This window comes from Lutra lutra, chromosome 5, assembly GCF_902655055.1.
Source record: "Lutra lutra chromosome 5, mLutLut1.2, whole genome shotgun sequence".
In the NCBI taxonomy this organism is placed as follows: Eukaryota; Metazoa; Chordata; class Mammalia; order Carnivora; family Mustelidae; genus Lutra; species Lutra lutra.
This window is the reverse complement of record NC_062282.1, coordinates 150517712-150536307: the sequence shown is the minus strand read 5'-3', so window position 1 is coordinate 150536307 and position 18596 is coordinate 150517712. Positions and strand designations below refer to the sequence as shown.

The following is an 18596-nucleotide window of genomic DNA, read 5'->3' as shown; positions in this document are numbered from 1 at the left end:
TTTTTTTCTTAATTTCTCTTTTGAGCATTCATTATTAGTGTTTAGAAATGTAATAGATTTCTGTATATTAATTTTGTGTTCTGAAATGACTGAATTCATTTCTTCTAAAGTTTTTTGGTAGAGTCTTTAGGGTTTTCTATATATACTATCAGGTCATTTCAAATAGTGACAGTTTTACTTCTCTAATTTGGACAGCTTTTATTTCTTTTTGTTGTCTGATTGCTTTGGCTAGCACTTGCAGTACTGTGTTGAGTGAAAGTGGCAAGAGTGGACATCCTTGTTTTCCTGATTTTAGAAGAAAAGCTAAAAGCTTTTCCTCATTGAGTAAGAAATTAGATCTGGGTTTGTCATATATGATCTTTATTATTTTGAGATATGTTTGCCCTATACCCACTTTCTTGGGAGATTTTATTATAGATGGATGTTGAATTTTATCAAATACTTCTTCTGCCATCTATTAAGATGATCATATGATATTTATTTGTTGTTAATGTGGTATATCATGTTGAATAATTTATTTATATTGAACCATTTTTTCATCCCTGGACTAAATCTCACCTGATTCTTGTGTGTTATTCCTTTAATGTATTTTTCAGTTTGCTAATATTTTATTGAGGATTTTTGCATCTGTATTCATCATGGATATTGGCCTGTAATTTTCCTTTTTTGTGTATGTTGTCTTTGTTTGGTTTTGATATCAGGATAATGCTGGTCTCCTAAAATGAGTTTGGAAATGTTCCTTTCTCTTCAGTTTTTTTGGAATAGCTTGAGAATGATAGGTATTAACTCTCTAAATGTTTGAGGGAATAAATTCCCTATACTTTTGTTTGTTGGAAGTTTTTTGATTATTGATTCAATTTTATTAGTAATTAGTCTGTTCAGATAAATCTATTTCTTCTTGATTCAGTCTTAGATTTTGTGTTTCCAGAAGTTTACTCATTTTTCCTGGGTTGGCACATTTGTTGGCATATAATTTTTTATAGTAGTCTCTTATAATCCTTTGTATTTCTGGGGCGTTGGTTTTAACTTCTCTTCCATTTCTATTTATTTATTTATTTAAGTGCTCTCTTTTTCCTTCATGATTCTGGATAAAGATTTATCAGTTTTAGTTTATCTTTTCAAAGAATCAGCTTTTGGTTTCATTGTCATGCCTGTTTTTTTTTTTTTCTTTAGTCTGTTTCATTTATTTGTGCTCTGATCTATACCAGTTTCTCCATCTTTCTTTGTTCTTCATGACATTTACACTTTTGAAGAGTATTTTGTACAATGCCTTCCAAATTGGGGTTTTATAACTTTCCTCATGATTAGGCTATCATGGCTTTGGGAGAAGAATCCCACAGAGGTGGAGGACCCCTCTCACATCATTTAGGGAACACGTGATATCATCATGACTTTCAATGATGATGTTAACCTTCATTACTTGATTAAGGTAGTATCATTTCCCAGTTTTCTCTATTTTGAAATTATTGTTTTCTGTTTTCCATATTCTAATCTTTGGAAGTAGGTCGCTAAGTCCAGCCACCATGAAGGAGGGAGAAGAGGATTAAGTTCCACTTTTTGGCACGGAGGGGTGGCCGGAGTATCTACATATATTATTGGAGTTTCCCTGTAAGGAAAATACATCTCTTCCCCCCAACTTACTTGTTTATTCAGTCATTTGTTTTCATCAGTATGGACTCATGTATATTTATTTTATACTTTGGGTTATAATCCAGTACTACTTTATTTATTTTGTTGCTTGAATTGTTCTAGCTTTGGCCATTGAGAGTTCTTTCTTGTTGGCTGCTATTTCCCTTTGTCGTGCCCTCATCCCTTTTTTTTTTTTTTTTTTTACCATTCCCTTACTTTCTTATGCTACATGTCTTGTCTGCTGACAATTTCAAAAAAACCACTCTTTCTCCCAAATTCTGAAAAATATTAAATGGCAGATTGTATATGAACATCAGGTATGGGAACTCTGGATCATGCTCAGAGAACTTGGCTCAAAAGTGATTTATAGGTCCATACTCAAAGACTGAAAGAAGAACAAAAATAACATCACATCCTTCTTGGCAAATGTTTCCATGATACAGGGATAGAGATGTGCCTAAAATAGCACTTGTATCTCACGTTTAAAAATCAATCAGATGAACACCTGGGTGGCTCAGTTGGTTCAGTGCCTGACTCTTGATCTCAGTGCTGTGAGATCAAACCCCGAGTCTGGCTCCATGCTCAGTGGGGAGGATCCTTCTCTCTCCCTCTCCCTCTGCCCCTCCCCCTGCTTACATTCACTCTTTCTCTAAAAAAAATGAATTTTTTTAAAAATTCAAGATGAGCCTGAATCAGTGGTTTTTTACTGTCAACATGATATAACTTCAGACATGAAGTTTCGACCAAATAAAAGATGGCCTGTTTTGAAAATGGGTTTGGCAAGATAGTGATTATCTCCTTGCGGCTCACACATGAATGTTTAATCTAGACAACCAGATTTATTAGGAGTCAGAGTTCATCAATTAGACAACTAGGTTTTTTTTTTTTAAATTAACATATAATGTATTATTTGTTTTAAGGGTACAGGTCTGTGATTCTTCAGTGTTACACAATTCACACTACTCCCCATAGCACCTACCCTCCCCAGTGTCCATCACCCAGCCACCCCATCCCTCCACCAGCCCTTAGTTTGTTTCCTGAGATTAAGAGTCTCTTGTGGTTTGTCTCCCTCTCTGGTTTCATTTTTCCCTCCTTACCCCTATGATTCTTTGTCTTGTTTCTCAACTTTCTCATATCAGAGAGATCATATGATAATTGTCTTTCTCTGATTGACTTATTTCACTTAGCATAGTACCCCAGTTCCATCCATGTCATTGCAAAAGGCAAGATTTCATTTCTTCTTTTTTTTAAGATTTTATTTATTTATTTGACAGAGAGATCACAAGTAGGCAGAGAGGCAGGCAGAGAGAGATGGAAGCAGGCTCCCCACTGAGCAGAGAGCCCGATGCGGGGCTCGATCCCAGGATGCTGAGATCATGACCTGAGCCGAAGGCAGAGGCTTAACCCACTGAGCCACCCAGGCGCCCAAGATTTCATTTCTTTTGATGGCTGCATAGTATTCCATTGTATATATATATACCACATCTTCTTTATCCATTCATCTTTTGATGGACATCTAGGTCCTTTCCATAGTTTGGCTATTGTGGACATTGCTGCTATAAACATTGGAGTGCACGTGCCCTTTCAGGTCATTACATTTGTATCTTTAGGGTCATGTTACTACCCAGTAGTGTGATTGCTGGGTCGTAGGGTAGCTCTATTTTCAACTTTTTGAGGAACCTCTATACCGTTTTCCAGAGTGACTGCACCAGCTTGCATTCCCACCAACAGTGTAGGAGGGTTCCTCTTTCTCTGCATCCTCGCCAACATCTGTCATTTCCTGTGTTGTTAATTTTAGCCATGCTGACTGGTGTGAAGTGGTATCTCATTGTGGTTTTGATTTGTATTTCTCTGATGCCCAGTGAGGTTGAACACTTTCTCGTGTGTCTGTTGGCCATTTGGACTAGACAACCAGTTTTTAATATTCCTGTGATGAAAACTCATGGCCAGAGCAAGGTCATCTGCTGAAGGCTGATTGACATTGTGAGAAGCAAAGTCCATGTGAAGCTTTTCTGCCCTCAAACACAGGTCGACAAGATACTACAGGCACAACGGAAACATGCAATACTCAGGGAAAGGCTTCAGCTCAGAAGAGACACTACCAGCCTCTCCTGGAAGGTCCCTGGCTGGAGTGGTCTTAATGCACAGTTTGAAAGGAGATGATTTCATACATCTCATTGCAATGGCCATGACACGGAACGGTCCCTGCTCCACTGTGGGAGCAGTGTCTGGGGAAACATGCTGGGAAGAGGGATGAGACTCTCTTTCAACATTCACTGAGCTCAAGTCAAACTTTTCTGTGCAAGTTGTTTCAGTTGCTTGTGAAGAGCTGGGCCCTAGTGGCTCATTAGGGCTACATGGAAGTTGCCTATGAGGAAGGAGGATGGTGTGTGTCTGTGGGGACCCCAGCTGCAGAGAGCAGACCCTGGAGAGTGAATTCGCAGACACAGACCTGATTTCCTGGCTGCTCCCAGGGAGGACTCTGCCAGCCTGGCCCTGTATCTGCCTCTGTAGGGAAAAGGGCACCACAGCCCCCAAATGATGCTGCGCTTTAATTTATGAGTTCAGAAGTTCATGAGTTCATGTCCTGTGAGTGCCTCACAGGCAGGAAGCCACAACAAAAGCTGATTCTGCTCAGACCCCTGATATAAACTCCTTTCCCTATCTCCCCTACAGTCCCCTTATGTAGTTGGCCCCTGAAAAGTAATGCAAAGAGCCAGTGAAGATTTCAGTAGAAGGGGCAGATCTGCTGTGTGGTAAATGATGACTTCTCCCTGAGATGAATTGGTGGGGACCATGAGGATAGAGAGTGATTTTCCCTTTGACTCTGCACCATCTAGTATGTTCTTTGACTTGCCTCTATCTTCATCCTCCTTCTCATACCCAACCTTTTGAGAGCTGAGGGAGAGAGGGAATGAGAAATAAAACTATATCCCAAACCATGGCTCTTTTCCATTCAACCTTGCTGCCTCTTTGTGTCCCAGAATTCAGTGAAACCTTTCCATGTTCTGGAGTAAATTTGTCACTATTCTAGTTCCCTAGATGTAAAAATTTTACTGCTGTGATTTTTTTGTGTTTAGGAATGTTCAGTTTCCAGTCTTCCATTAGACTTGCCTACTATCCCATCATCAATGACTTGTCAACACATGATTATTTGGGATGAACAAAAACTCTACCAAGCATTGTAGGTATATGCCCATGCATAACCTGCAGTCCTTTCTTGAAATAAGTGTGTAATATAATAATCAATAATGTAATGAGACATGCAAGCAGATAGATATGGGTAACGCAAAGAATATGATGCATGTGAAATGAGTCATATAACCTCAAACACCAGCATTGCTCTATGTTATTATATCTCAAACATTTGCACTAACTACTCCAGTCAGACTCACAGTTCAGGAAGATACATCAGGTTTATCACGTTTAGTCAGGTTTCCACTGGCACCAGTATGCATGAGGCAGTTCATTGCACCTGAGAAGCACTGGGTTTTGTGCTCAGTATAGGTCTATGGGATGGGGTCAGTAAAGAAGTTAAGGGAAATGCACTACTGTTAGAGTCTTTAAAATCAGGGCAGTCTTCTAACAGAGAATGAATGAAGGAAAGAGAAAGAAAATTAGAAGAGGCAACTCATGGAACAGATGAATATGTGAGTTGATGAGCAAAGTGTGGGGATAGCTTGAGGCCAAGTCATGTTAGGCCTCATATTCAAAGGTAATATTTGGATTTATCCTGGCTTCTTCATTGTTTTATATACAGACTGGCTGACAGAATACACTCAGTGATTTAGGAGGATTTAAAAGATCTTGTATGCAGGATAGATAAGGGCAGGGAGACGTGGGAGGCAGCCATCCACCATAAACCTGTTGCTGTGGTCAAGGTAAGGGTTGGTCAGTGTTAGGACCAAGTCAGAAAGGAGCTAATGGTGAGGATAAGGAGTACTGATGAGCTATGAGATTGGTGGAGATTGAGAAAGGAGAGAAGCGAGAGGCAAGAAGCCCAGTGAGGGGAGGGGTACTAAAGACTGGCCACTGGAGATTAGGGGAGTGACCTCTGGACACCAGGGAAGAGGGGATAGGAACTGACTTATGGGTTCTTAGCCCTCAGATATAGACTAGGAGAAGAAGCTGGGACTCTTAGACACTTGGCCTCATGGAGTAGAATAAACTTGACTTTGAATCAAAGTCCTGGGTCCCCACCCAAATCCTGTAATTCATATTTTCATGTCCCTAAGGTGCTATAGTAACTCTGGACATTTCAGCATCAAGGGAACCTGTGTCTCTTAGCCCATTTAAACTTGAAATTTAAACAAGAGTTCCATGAGGAAGTCTAGCTACTGTCTGAGGCTTCCTGACACCCATACTGAACAACAGCAAAGCACCAAAAATTTAGAATGGTAGTGGGGAGAAGAAGAGTGTAGGGGCAGGGTTCTGATTTGTGAGAGGTCCAGATTTGCCTTGACCCTAGGAGAGAGGGGGAATATTGCCTAACCCAGTAATGACCAATGACCTTGAGAGTATACAGGACCATATCGTAGTCAGTAATTACTAGTTGTACAGTCCTGGTAACAATAACGTTTCTGTGACTCAGTAAATTGGGAATAATTTTAACATCTTCTAATGTGAGGCCAAGAGGGCCTCAACTGATGCTGAGTAGAGCCAGCTCCAAAGTCCTCTAAAATTCCCAGATCACTGTGGTGGCCACTGTCTCATGTGGTTACTGGAACCATCCAAAAATATCCAAATATGTTGTTTGTCCTGAGTTTTTGTTGTGTGTAAAATGAGTGTTTTAGAATCCACCCTTTTTATAGATACAAACAAATGCTTTTATTTTATTTTACTTTATTTTAAAGATTTTATTTATTTATTTGACAGAGAGAGACGTAGCAAGAGCGAGAACACAAGCAAGGGGCAGCGGGAGAGGGAGAAGCAAGCTTCCCACTGAGCAGGAAGCCCAATGCAGGGCTCCATCCCAGGACCCTGGATCATGACCTGAGCCGAAGGCAGACACTCAACGACTGAGCCACACAGGCACCCCACAACTGAGCCACACATGTACCCCAAACTAATGCTTTTATGACTTAAGAGCAACCACCAGCCTCATACTAAAAGTATGAGCATGACCTTATATCATTAATTAGAGGAATAGTCCTAGGTGAATTTAGACCTATCTGGGACTCAGGTCCTCTGATTATAAAATGAAAAACATATGATATCCAAAAATCTTCTAAGCTCTAAAATTTTCTAATTCTAGAATCTGAGATTAGTTTCCTTAAGGCTCTCTTCATGTCATGATTCCTCAGACTATAGATGAAGGGATTGACCAGGGGAGTCACCACTGTGAAGATGACAGTGACCGCTGTGTCTTGGATGGAGTAGGAAGATGAAGGGCGCATATAGACCCCAAGGATTACCCCATAGAAGAGGGAGACCACAGTGAGGTGGGATCCACACGTGGACAGGGCTTTCCTTATTCCATGGGCAGATGGCAGCTTCAGCACACTGGAGAGGATATAAGCATACGAAAGGATGATACAGGTAAATGGCGTCAGAAATATCAGTCCCCCCACAGTGAACACCACGAGGTCATTGATAGAGGTGTCAGAACAAGACAGCTTTAAAATTGCATAGGGGTCACAGAAAAAGTGATGCACGGTATTGTCAAAACAGAATGTGAGTTGGACCATGAGAAGAGTGTGCAGGAGAGCATGCAGGTTTGTAACGACCCAAGATGCTGCCACCAGAAGGATGCAGAGCCTGGGCTTCATGATCACGGTATAGTGGAACGGGCAGCAGATGGCTACGTACCGGTCATAGGCCATCACGCTCAGGAGGAACCCATCCATGTTGCTGAAAGTGATGAAGAAGTAGATCTGGGTCATGCATTCCACGTAAGAGATAGACTTGCTTCTCAGGATGTGATTCACCAGCATCTTGGGGATTGTGACAGATGAAAAGCAGATGTCAACACAGGAGAGGTTAGCCAAGAAGAAGTACATAGGGGTGTGGAGGTGACTGTCCCCGGTGATAGCCAAGACAACAAGCAAGTTCCCGATGATGGTGACCAAGTACATCCCCAAGAACAGCCCAAAGAGAACGTCTTCCTGCTCTGACGGCCCAGAGAGTCCCAGGAGAAGGAATTCTGTGACAATAGTCTGGTTGTCTCCATCCATGTCTGCAGGGGAGAAAATGTTGTCACAGGGTCAGATCACATGTTAACATTTAAGCCAATGGATTTTGGAATAGTTTATTCACTTAGTTGAGAATTAAGATGAATAATCATTTTACAGAAAAACCCTCCTTAATTTCAAGAGTGTTTAATTACCAATGGCTGTAGTTCTATTTATTCCACTTTATTTACTGAGTATCCTGTATTGATACTTTTATGTGTAGTATTTAACCCAGTCTAATAATTGAGATACTTAATTTCACTCAACAGATAAAGCAACTGAGGCTCAGGGTAGTTAAGTGGTATTTCCACACTCACGAGACAGTAGAAGTTAGTAGATATCCAAATAGGGTGAAGTGCTTTTTTTCTGTGTGGTATGTTTTCTTTTTTTAAGATTTTATTTATTCATTTGACTGAGATCACAAGTAGGCGGAGGGGCAGGCAGAGAGAGGCGGGGGGAGCAGGCTCCCCGCTGAGTGGAGAGCCTGATGAGGGACTCAATCCCAGGACTCCGGGATCATGACCTGAGCTGAAGGCAGAGGCTTTAACCCACTGAGCCACCCAGGCGTCCCCTGTGTGGTACTTTTTGATTAGCTAACCATTTATTAGGACAACTTAATCATGTGGCAGGCTCTGTACTAAGTGCTGTATTACAAACCTAAGGTCGTTATCTGTAGCATTTGTATTTTCCCAGATTATGGAGATAATGGAGAATTTGCAGGTTTGGAAAGACCAGGTTGGCAGTTTGTCCCTAACATTTTAGCTGCTATGAGGTTGACCAAACCATATGGGTAAAGACCAAATTCATGTGTTACCTCCAGCAAATAATCCCAGGACTAAGAAATCATTATAGGATTGGGGGGGGGGTGTGGCAGGAGTCAAGTAAAACACGGTGAAAGACATGTCCCTGGAAGAATGTATGGTTTTGGAATCCTAAAGGAGAGGGGACGCATTCATTACTCAGGCCGGAGTGGAGAAAGGGGAGAAAGAGAGGCAGGGAACTGGTTTGTGATGTGACTCAGTGGCTGGGCCAGAGGACCTTGAAGGGAATATTCCTAGGAAGTTGGCTGTAGGATATACATAAAAGGGAGACAGTGAGGTGCCTATCGCTGTGAGATTTCAATCAGTAAAATCAAGGGGAAAGCGCTCAGATTGGATGTTGTTTATTACCTGGACTATTTCCCAGATCATAGGTACGTAAAACCATACTAGACAGAAGCTCGAAGGTGTTTCACAAGGAGCATGGTTACCGTGGACTGTAGACGCTGAGGGGTAAGAGAGATACAGATCAAGAAAACAAGACAGTGGCTGCCCAGCACCGGCGAATGTTCTAGATGTAAAGACAGGTGGTTTCCCATAATGGAAACAGAGGAAAAGATAAAAGAGGGGCAATAGGGTATCAAGTGAGAGTGGTCTGATCGCCTCTGGGTGGCTACAAAGGCCAAAGACTGAGTAAAACAAGCCCAAAGTATCCCGTGCTTCCTGGTATGGAGTTTTTATGCCAGCATTGGGAGTACCAGTTACAGGGGGAAAAAAAAGTTATAATTTCATGGTTTGCACCCCTAAAATCGAGACTCCCCAGGAAACCAGCCACATCATAGTAGTCACCCCATGAATTCCTCTTCCTCTGAATGGCCCTTCACCGCCCACTCCTGAACTTTCATTCAGTCTCCCATGCAGCGTCCTCTGAGGAAGAGAGCGCTCCTGCTGGCACCCGTGGAAGAACTATGCTTATGGCTGGTCTCCTGCCCCGATCTGTCCGGAGTCGTGTTGGTGTGTGGCCATCTCTGAGCCATCTGACACAGGTGCAGCTTTGAGGGTTTGTGTTCCTGGACCTCAGAACTGAAGCTGCTTTGAGCCCTGTCCCCAGCCCCAGCCGAATCCCCTCTGTGGGGCTCCATGTGGCACCAAAGTAGCCTCCCTCTGGGACACCTAGATTCTGTGGGATGAGCAAACCTAGGGAAGCAACTGCTGAGAAGGTACAGAGTAGGGGCAGCATGGGAGGGTCTAGAATGCCTTCCAGAAGAGTTTCTGGGGAGTGAGGGAGGGAGAATGGCTTTGGGGCAGGATTTTTAGGAGCCCGCAGTCACTGACACCGGCACCACAGACCTTAGCTCTCTCCTTCATCTCCCACTGCTGCTTTCCAGGTACACCCTGGAAATGAGCTTGTTCTGTCCTGCCCTGGGCAGCACACCCTGAAAAGAGAAAGGGTTGTACAGGTCAAACCAAGACATGTGTCCCCTTCCTGCTTGCTTAGGTGCAGAGGGATGTCGTCAGTCTGTTTTTGCAGAGGTACATCTGTGCGTGTGTGTGTCCGTGTATGTCCGTCCATGTGAATCTGTCTGTTGTTAGAGGTACCCTGCCCTTCTTACCGGGGTCTTCTCTGCTGCTGAGAGATGTGGAGATGCAGTTATGGGACCCCTGTCTCCACTGGCTCCTTGCTTGACCCTGGATGATTGCAGGGTCTCAGCTCTGAGGACTGAGGAACCTTTTCTCACCAAAGGAGAACATCTGGAGTTAGACAATGGAGCTCTCCCAGGTCTGGCTTGGAGGGTTGGGAGCAAAGAAGTAGATCTTTGTTCCCTGGAGACTGGGACTTTCTTGGGGCTCCAGGTAGCAATAGTTGCTAAGGCTGGGGGTCCCTAGGGTAGATTCCCCATAGCTCCACTAGAGACACACGTACCAACCATTCTTTGTTCCTCTTCTCTCTGGACACCACTGTCTCTGTGTGAGAGGAACTCAGTTTGGTGCTCAGACTTGTCGTTCCCAATTACCTCGAGTATGTCTTGTGTCATAGAATCTACCTCATCCCTTGCTCTGCCCAAAGTGAACCTGAAGAAAAATCGTGAAGCCAGTGAAATTGGCCCACCTACACCATAGCAGCTCTGTTCTGGATACACTTTGCTCCTGCCCTGACTTGCTTGTGGAATCCTAAAGGTTTCAGGACCCTGCACTCTTTCCTCTCTCAAACATACAGTTTGATTTGTTAATTTGTACTGAGAAAGTAATTATTTAGAACAGAGCCTCAAATCTGTGTTTTAATCTAATAGTGACTGTGTCCCCAGCACAGGAAACCGGAGGCACCGCCTAGAGATACTGGCCTGTAGACTGGTTAGGGGTTCTGGGGACAGGTGTGGATGTCCTCATCTAAATGGTATCTAATGGCTCTCGGAACTTGGGTATGTATTTTTAAGTTTGCATTTGTATGTCATACACAAAGCAAAACTTTCAAAAGATGTATTTTTCAAAACTCACCTTTTAAAAAAATAGAAAAAAAGGACACAAATGTGAAGTTGGGCAGAGATGTTCAGGTAAAAATTGAGAGAATAGGGGTGACATTATTAATTATGGATAGGGTAGTAATTAAGTCAACCAGAAGCACAAGTCATAAAAGACTAACATCTTTTTTAAAAAGATATTATTTATTTATCTATTTATTTATATGCAAGAGAGAGACAGAGGAACAGAGGGAATGGAACAGACTCCACACTAAGTGCAGAGCCCAACTTGGGGCTTGATTTCATAACCCTGAGATCTCCACCTGAGCTGAAATCAAGAGTCGAGCGCTTAACTGACTGAGCCACCCAGGTGCCCCCAAAAGTAATATCTTATGATAATAAGGGAAAACTCATATGAATCACCAAATGAAACAGTGTAACAACAGTTTACGTAAGGCAGAGGTTCATAAAAATTTTTAAAGATTGATTAAATTAATATCTTGATAGACTTTAACATACATTTCCCAGAATGTGATAAAGTAGTTAATAAAAAAATATGGCAGAGATTTTATTTAAACCATGAGGAAATCTGATTTCAAAGACATCTAGTTCCACCCTGTAAATGGAGATGACACATTCTTTTTCCAGCCCAGGAAACAATCACATATTTGTGATTTGGTCCTTTTTAGACCATCACAAAATCTATTGATAGGGGCCCCAAACACTGATTTTATAGAATACATCCTTTTATTTTTTTTTTAAGATTTTTTATTTATTTATTTGACAGACAGAGATCACAAGTAGGCAGAGAGGCAGGCAGAGAGAGAGGAGGAAGCAGGCTCCCTGCTGAGCAGAGAGCCCGATGCGGGGCTCAATCCCAGGACCCTGGGATCATGACCTGAGCCAAAGGCAGAGGCTTTAACCCACTGAGCCACCCAGGCACCCAGAATATATCCTCTTATAGTCTCTATTACATAGTCAAAACTTGGAAACCAAAAATCAAAATGTAAAAAGAAGTGTCCAGTTGATAAAATGTAAAATAGTGATCCAATTTTTCATATCAAAAGGAGTATTAAAACCAAAATGATTTCTGAATTAAAGAAAAAATTAACATAGAAACCTATGGGGAAAAGTGGCCTTCATTGCTTTTATTAATAAGGAATATAAATAACGTAAGCAAGTATTCAACCAGGCATTTTTTAAGTGTATTTATTTTTTTAGTAATCTGTACACCCAATGTGTACAATGTCTCATGACCCTGAGATCAAGAATGATATGTTTTACTGACTGAGCCAGCCAAGTGCCCTCCCCACCCCAAGCACTTTAATGTTGAAATTATTATTTTTTTTAGTCATATAATTATATTAGCACAGCTTTAAATTTAAACAAGTCTTTAGATGGAAAACTCCGTCCCCCAATCCTTCATCTCCACCCCAGGTCCCATTGCTCATGTAAGCACTTTTTTTTTTTTTTTTTGCCCTTGTAAGCACTTTTATAGTTGTCTAAATAATATGCTTATAATGCCATTTTTTTAATTTTTAATTTTTTAAATTTCTTTTCAGTGTACCACACCCAGTGCTCCATGCAATACATGCCCTCCATAATACCCACCACCAGGCTCACCCAACTTCCCACCCCCGCCCCTTCAAAACCCTCAGATTGTTTTTCAGAGTCCATATAATGCTGTTTTTTTAAAAGATTATATTTTATTTATTTGACAGAGAGAGGGAGAGATCACAAGTAGGCAGAGAGGCAGGCAGAGGGGGAGGGGGAAGCAGGCTCCCCACTGAGCAGAGAACCCAATACGGGGCTCGATCCCAGGACCCTGAGACCATGACCTGAGCCAAAGGCAGAGGCTTAACCCACTGAGCCACCCAGGTGCCCCTAATGCTATTTTGTTTATTGAAGTACAGTTTACACACAATGTTACATTAGTTTCAGATATATAGTACTGTTTTTGACCTTTGATTTGCACTCTTATCTACCCTCTTGCCATCTGACAGATGACTGTCCCATTTCTTCTTTCTTAAATCCCCCTAATATAGGCACATCACACTTTGAGGCAGGTCAGTATTTTATTATCAACATTCTGACTCTGTTATACCCGGTGGGTATACTTACCTTAACTTTTTTTCCTTGTACAAGTTTTGGATGTTCCTGAAATTAATCATTGCGTATTTTTTTTCATTGGTTTCATTTTCATGCCTTTATTTTTCCCCTATTCCAAAATTAACTCTTCCAGGCTTTGAGTTCTATTTGAACAATAAACAGGTCCCATTGAAGGGTACACTTTGATGAGTCTGGTTAGTCCTGTGCAGTCGTGTAACCATCACCACAATCAACTTACAGAATGGTTCCATTATCCTACAGTTCTCTGGCCTCCCTTTGTAGCTGGTAGCTTCCCACAACCAGATAGGTTCCCTGCATTATTATATAAATTGTTCAATTTGCCAGTTTCTATGGAAAAACCTGATGAACTTTTGATTGAGATTGTATGGAATTTTATCAATCAAAAGTTTCCAGCTTGGGGTGTCTGGCTGGCTCTTTTGGTGGAGGTTTAGACTCTTGATTTTGGCTCAGGTCATTATCTCAGGGTTGTGAGGTCGAGCCCCCGATCGGCCGCTGAGCTAGGAGTAGAGAACCTGCTTAGGATTCGCTCTCTCCCTCTCTCTCTGCCCCTCTACCCCCTCGGTGCTCTCTCTACAAAAAAAAAAGAAGAAAAAGAAAATGGATAGCTTAATAGCATTAGTCTCCTGACCTAAGAGCATAGCGCATTTCTTCATTTTAAAAGGTTTTCTTTCATTTCTCTCATGAATGTTATTTTTAGTCTTCAGTGGACAGATTGCTCACATTTTTGGACAGCTTTAAACACTAAATATTTCATATTTTATGCTAAATTAGCATTTATGTAGTTACATAATCAGCATTTATGTAAATGGTACTAAGGTTGTTTTTTTTTTTTAAGATTTTATTTATTTATTTGACAGAGAGAGATCACAAGTAGATGGAGAGATGGAGAGGCAGGCAGAGAGAGAGAGAGGGAAGCAGGATCTCCGCCGAGCAGAGAACCTGATGCGGGACTCGATCCCAGGACCCTGAGATCATGACCTGAGCCGAAGGCAGCGTCTTAACCCACTGAGCCACCCAGGCGTCCGGTACTAAGGTTTTAATTTGAATTTCTCATTGTTGGTTGTATGATTTTTTAAAAAATCTTGCCCTTGGATCCTAAAACTTCACTAACATCACTAATTAGTTCTGGTAGATTGTTTATAATTCCACCATAAATTCTCTGTGTAAGTATTTCGTCCACACACACAGGCAGTTTTCTTCTTTCTTTCTAATCCAGTTGCTCTTCAATAAAAATATTTTCTGCTCACAACACTTTTGATACCAAACAAATGGGTTCTGTCTGTTCTGTTTTTTGCTTTTTCTCTCCCTCCCCCCTGCCAACTGACAAACAATTCTCTCTCAGGACACCACTTGGGTGTCCCATAATTCAGTTCAGTTCTAACACTATCCTGACCTAGCATAGACCCCAGAGGTTAAGGATTCGGCCCTACAAGACTGCCCCAACCTCAGGTGCCAGTTACAAGTAGTGGGTCCCTAGGGTACCCGCACTCTCTCTAATTTGGCTACAAATTTGAGATTTCCATGACCCCTTCCTCAGGTTGGTTAATTTGCTGTGACGGCTCACAGAACTCAAGGACACACTTTACTTACTCTCACTGGTTTACTATAAAGGATATTATAAAAGATACAAATAAATAGCCAAATAGAGAGGCACCATAGGGCAAGGCCAGGGATGGCCCTGAGTATAGGAGCTTCTGACCCCGTGGAATCTAGAGGTGCCAGCCTCCCAACACACAGCTCCTCTCGGAAACTCTGAATCCTGTAGTTTAGGAATTCAAGCAGAGAACACTAGGTAGGCATGTTGGTTAAATCATGGGCTGTTGGTGATTAACTCAATCTCCAGTGACTCATCCCTCCCTGGAGGTGGGGGACTGGGGTTCAAAGTTACAACTGACTGGTCGGTCACCTAGTTGGTTCCTCTGGTCACCAGCCCCCATCCCGAAGCTATCTAGGGGCCCACTGAGAGTCATTTCATTAACATACACGTAGGTATGGTATAAGGGGCTTGTTATGCATAACAAAATATGGTCCTCTCCCCCCTCACTCGGGAGGCCCCAAGGCTTTCAGAAGCCCTTGTGTCAGGAGCTAGGGATGAAGATTAAATATATGTACCCACTTACACCACATTTTTATTTCTTCTTATTGTTTCCTTATACTGGCTGGAGCCTCCGGTACAATATTGAGGAGAAGTGGTAAGAACGTGCAACCCTGCCTTTTACTAATTTTTTAAAAATGTATTTGGGAGAGAGAGCATGAGTGGGGGGAAGGGCAGAGAGAGACACAGAGAGGTAGTAGACTCCTTGCTGAGCACAGAGCCCCATGAGGGGCTGGCTCCCAGGACCCTGAAATCAAGACCTGACCCTAAATTAGGAGTGTAACGGTTAACAGTGGACCTACTGAGCCACCCAGGAGCCCTCTTGTTCCTAATTTTAAGGGGAAAGTAGTCTCCCTTTCAACATCATGAAAGGGATGATGGCTATAGTTTTTTCATGTGCGACTATCAAGTTGAAGAAATCTTCTGTTCCTATTTGGCTCAGTGGTTTTATTTTGAATGTATGCTGAATTTTGTCTGTTGCATTAGCTGTGTCTATTGGGATGGTTTTCCTTTTTTAGTTTGTTAATACAGTGAATTACAATGGATTGCGTTTCTAACATTAATCCCACTCTGCATTCCTGGGGTGAAGGCCTTTCGGTCTTATGTATTATCCCATTTAGCTATGATAAGATACTGATTTTCTAAAGTTTTATCCAGGATCCCCAGTGAATCTATACTCATAAAGTATATTGGTCTGTTGGGGCACCTGGGTGGCTCAGTGGGTTAAGCCTCTGCCTTGGGCTCGGGTCATGATCCCAGGGTCCTCAGATCGAGCCCCACATTGGGTTTTCTGCTCAGCAGGGAGCCTGCTCCCTCCCTCCACCGCCTCTCTGCCTACTTGTGACCTGTCTGTCCAATAAATAAATAAAATCTTTTAAAGAAAAAGAATATTTGTTATTATAATGTTTGATAAAATGAATTGGGAAGGTACTCAAACCTTTTCAATTTTCTGAAAGAACTTGTGCCTAGTTTTATTACATATTTCTTAAAAGTTTGATAGATTTCATCAGTGTAGCCATCTGGGCCTGAAATCTTCTTTGTGGGAAGTTTTTTAAAACTATAATTCAGTTATTAATTAGATATAGGACTACTTTGCTTATTTATTGTTGAGTTAGCTTTGATAGATTATCTTTTGTAAGATTGTCCATTTCATCTGATTTATCAACTTTACCGGAATAAAGTTGTCCATAATATTCTCTTACCATCCTTTTAATGTCTCTAGTATCTGTACTGATGTACTTCTGTCATTCTTTGTGTTAGTCTTTTCTGTCTTATCTTTGTCCTGATCGGCTTTGCAAGAGATTCTAATTGTTTTTCATTTTCTTAGTGAACCAGCCTTCAGTTTTATTAATTTTCACTATCACCTGTTTTCTATTTCATTGATTGAAACTGTCAAGGAAAATCCGAATTGGACAGTAGTTAAAGTGGCAAAAACAGATTTTATTCAGGTTTACTGCAATAGGGGAAAGGAGTCCTAAGTATAAGAACCAGGCTTAATTCAGAATATAGCCTGAGCAAGTTGGAATTTTTAGTCAAGGAGCAAGGTGATGGAAAGTTGCTAAGAGGGACACCAGGTATAGTGGAGGTTTCTAGTTAGACCAACCAAAGAGGATTCTTGGCAAAGACAGACCAGGGTGGGCAGACCTCAGTTGAGGGATGCTGGAAGATGAGGAACCCACCAGGGTTGACCAGATACCTAGAGGGGGAGATTCTGGTTAAACTGACTTTGAAGGGTTCTTGCTAAAACTGGGATTTACAAGGAAATACACAAACGGGCCTAAGAGAAGGTTCAGGATCACACTTTGTCCATGAAAAAATCTTGGTCAACAATCTGATCTCTGTATGTTCTTTTTTCTTCTTACTTTCGGTTTCATTTGCAACTAGACAGTCATTTGTCTAGTTTGTTAAGATAAAGGTTAGGTAACTGATTTAAGACATTTTTCTTTCTTCCTCTGTCCCTCCCTCTCTCTCCCTCTTTCTCTCTCATCTCCTGCATTGGGGGCGTTGGAGAGTACATGGTTTTTCAATGTCAGCATGCCCTTTGCAAAATTAGAGCCAACCCGGGCTTCTGAATGAACTAGGGGGTAGGATGCCCTTGAGTGTCTGGATCTTTTCAGGTCAGGGAATTCCTTATAGGGTCAGAGTTTCCCTAATCTCACCATGCCTTTAGTCTGGACATGTTGGCAGTCTAAGTTCTGGGTGCCCTAGAAGGTTGTAGAGGAACATTGTGAATTCAGGCTATCGTGCCAACTCCGAGGTGTGCAAGTCAACACTTCTTGGAGGACTCCTGTGTCCTAGGGACTGAATTCAACTGTGCGCCCTCGGGATTCAGGAATCAGATAAGGTCAGAATGACTCTGAGGACTAGAGTCTCCCAGGGACTGTGGTAGTAAGAAGAATGCTAATAAATGAAATAAAGTAGCACGTTTGCCTGTGTTTACTACATTCAAGGTACATCCTAAATGCTTCTCTCTCATTGACTCTCAGTCCTCCCATCTTCATCAGGTAGGTACAGGTGATCCTCACTTTCTATGGGTTCCATGTTTGAGCAGACGCCTACTCACTAAAATGTATTTGAAACCCAGAGAAGGTCAGTACCCCCTGTAATGCTCTTTGGCAGCTGTGCAGGCATTTGCAGCCGTGCGCATGCGCAGGGGGGTGAAACCTTTGAGTCGCCACGCTCCCAGCCAAGGTCAAACAAAGCCGCTGTTCTAGCTGTTCTGCCTTCTTGTTTTAATTTCCATGCTGTAAACAGGTGTCTTTTTGCAGTCTCTTAAGTGCCGCTGCTTCTCGCATTTTTGTGTTTTGGGGGGTAATTTTGCTGCTTAACGTGGCTTCTAAGCATAGTGCTTCAAGTGCTAAGTGCAGGAGGGCCACGATGTGCTTTAGGGAGAAAATATATATGCTCAGTAACCCTGGTTCAGGCATGAGTCACAGTGCTGTTGGTCCTGAGGTCAATGTTGGTGACTTAGCAATATGTACTAAAATAAGATATCTTTAAACAGAAACACATACAACAAGGTTACATATTGATTGGTTGGTGAAAATGTTGTGGCCAGGGATGCCTGGGTGGCCCAGTCGGTTAAGCATCAGACTCTTGGTTTGGCTTAGGTCTGACCTCAGGGTCCTAGGATTGAGCCCCATGTTGGGCTCTGTGCTCAACATGCATTCTGCTTGAGTTTCTCTCTCTCCCTCTCTCTCCTGCGTGCTCTCTCTCTCTCACAATAAATGATTTTTAAAAAAAGAAAATATTGTGGAACCTATTTTTTGGGGGGGGGGCAGTGGTTCAATATTCACTGACTCGGTGTTTGTAGTGACTTTATGGAACACAGCTACCTCAAAGAGAATCAGGGCGC

General features: G+C 42.1%; 1 protein-coding gene across 1 annotated transcript; it reads right to left on the bottom strand.

Annotated features, from left to right (window-relative positions):
• Positions 1 to 6863: 6863 nt before the first annotated feature.
• On the bottom strand, positions 6864 to 7802 carry LOC125099853 (olfactory receptor 1E1-like). Its single transcript, XM_047729401.1, has one exon. It carries the CDS (start codon positions 7800 to 7802, stop codon positions 6864 to 6866), a length of 939 nt encoding a protein of 312 aa, XP_047585357.1.
• Positions 7803 to 18596: the final 10794 nt, after the last annotated feature.

Bases quoted from the DNA above. Each gene is read 5' to 3' on its own strand.
- LOC125099853 (XM_047729401.1), bottom strand. From the start codon at position 7,802: ATGGATGGAGACAACCAGACTATTGTCACAGAATTCCTTCTCCTGGGA.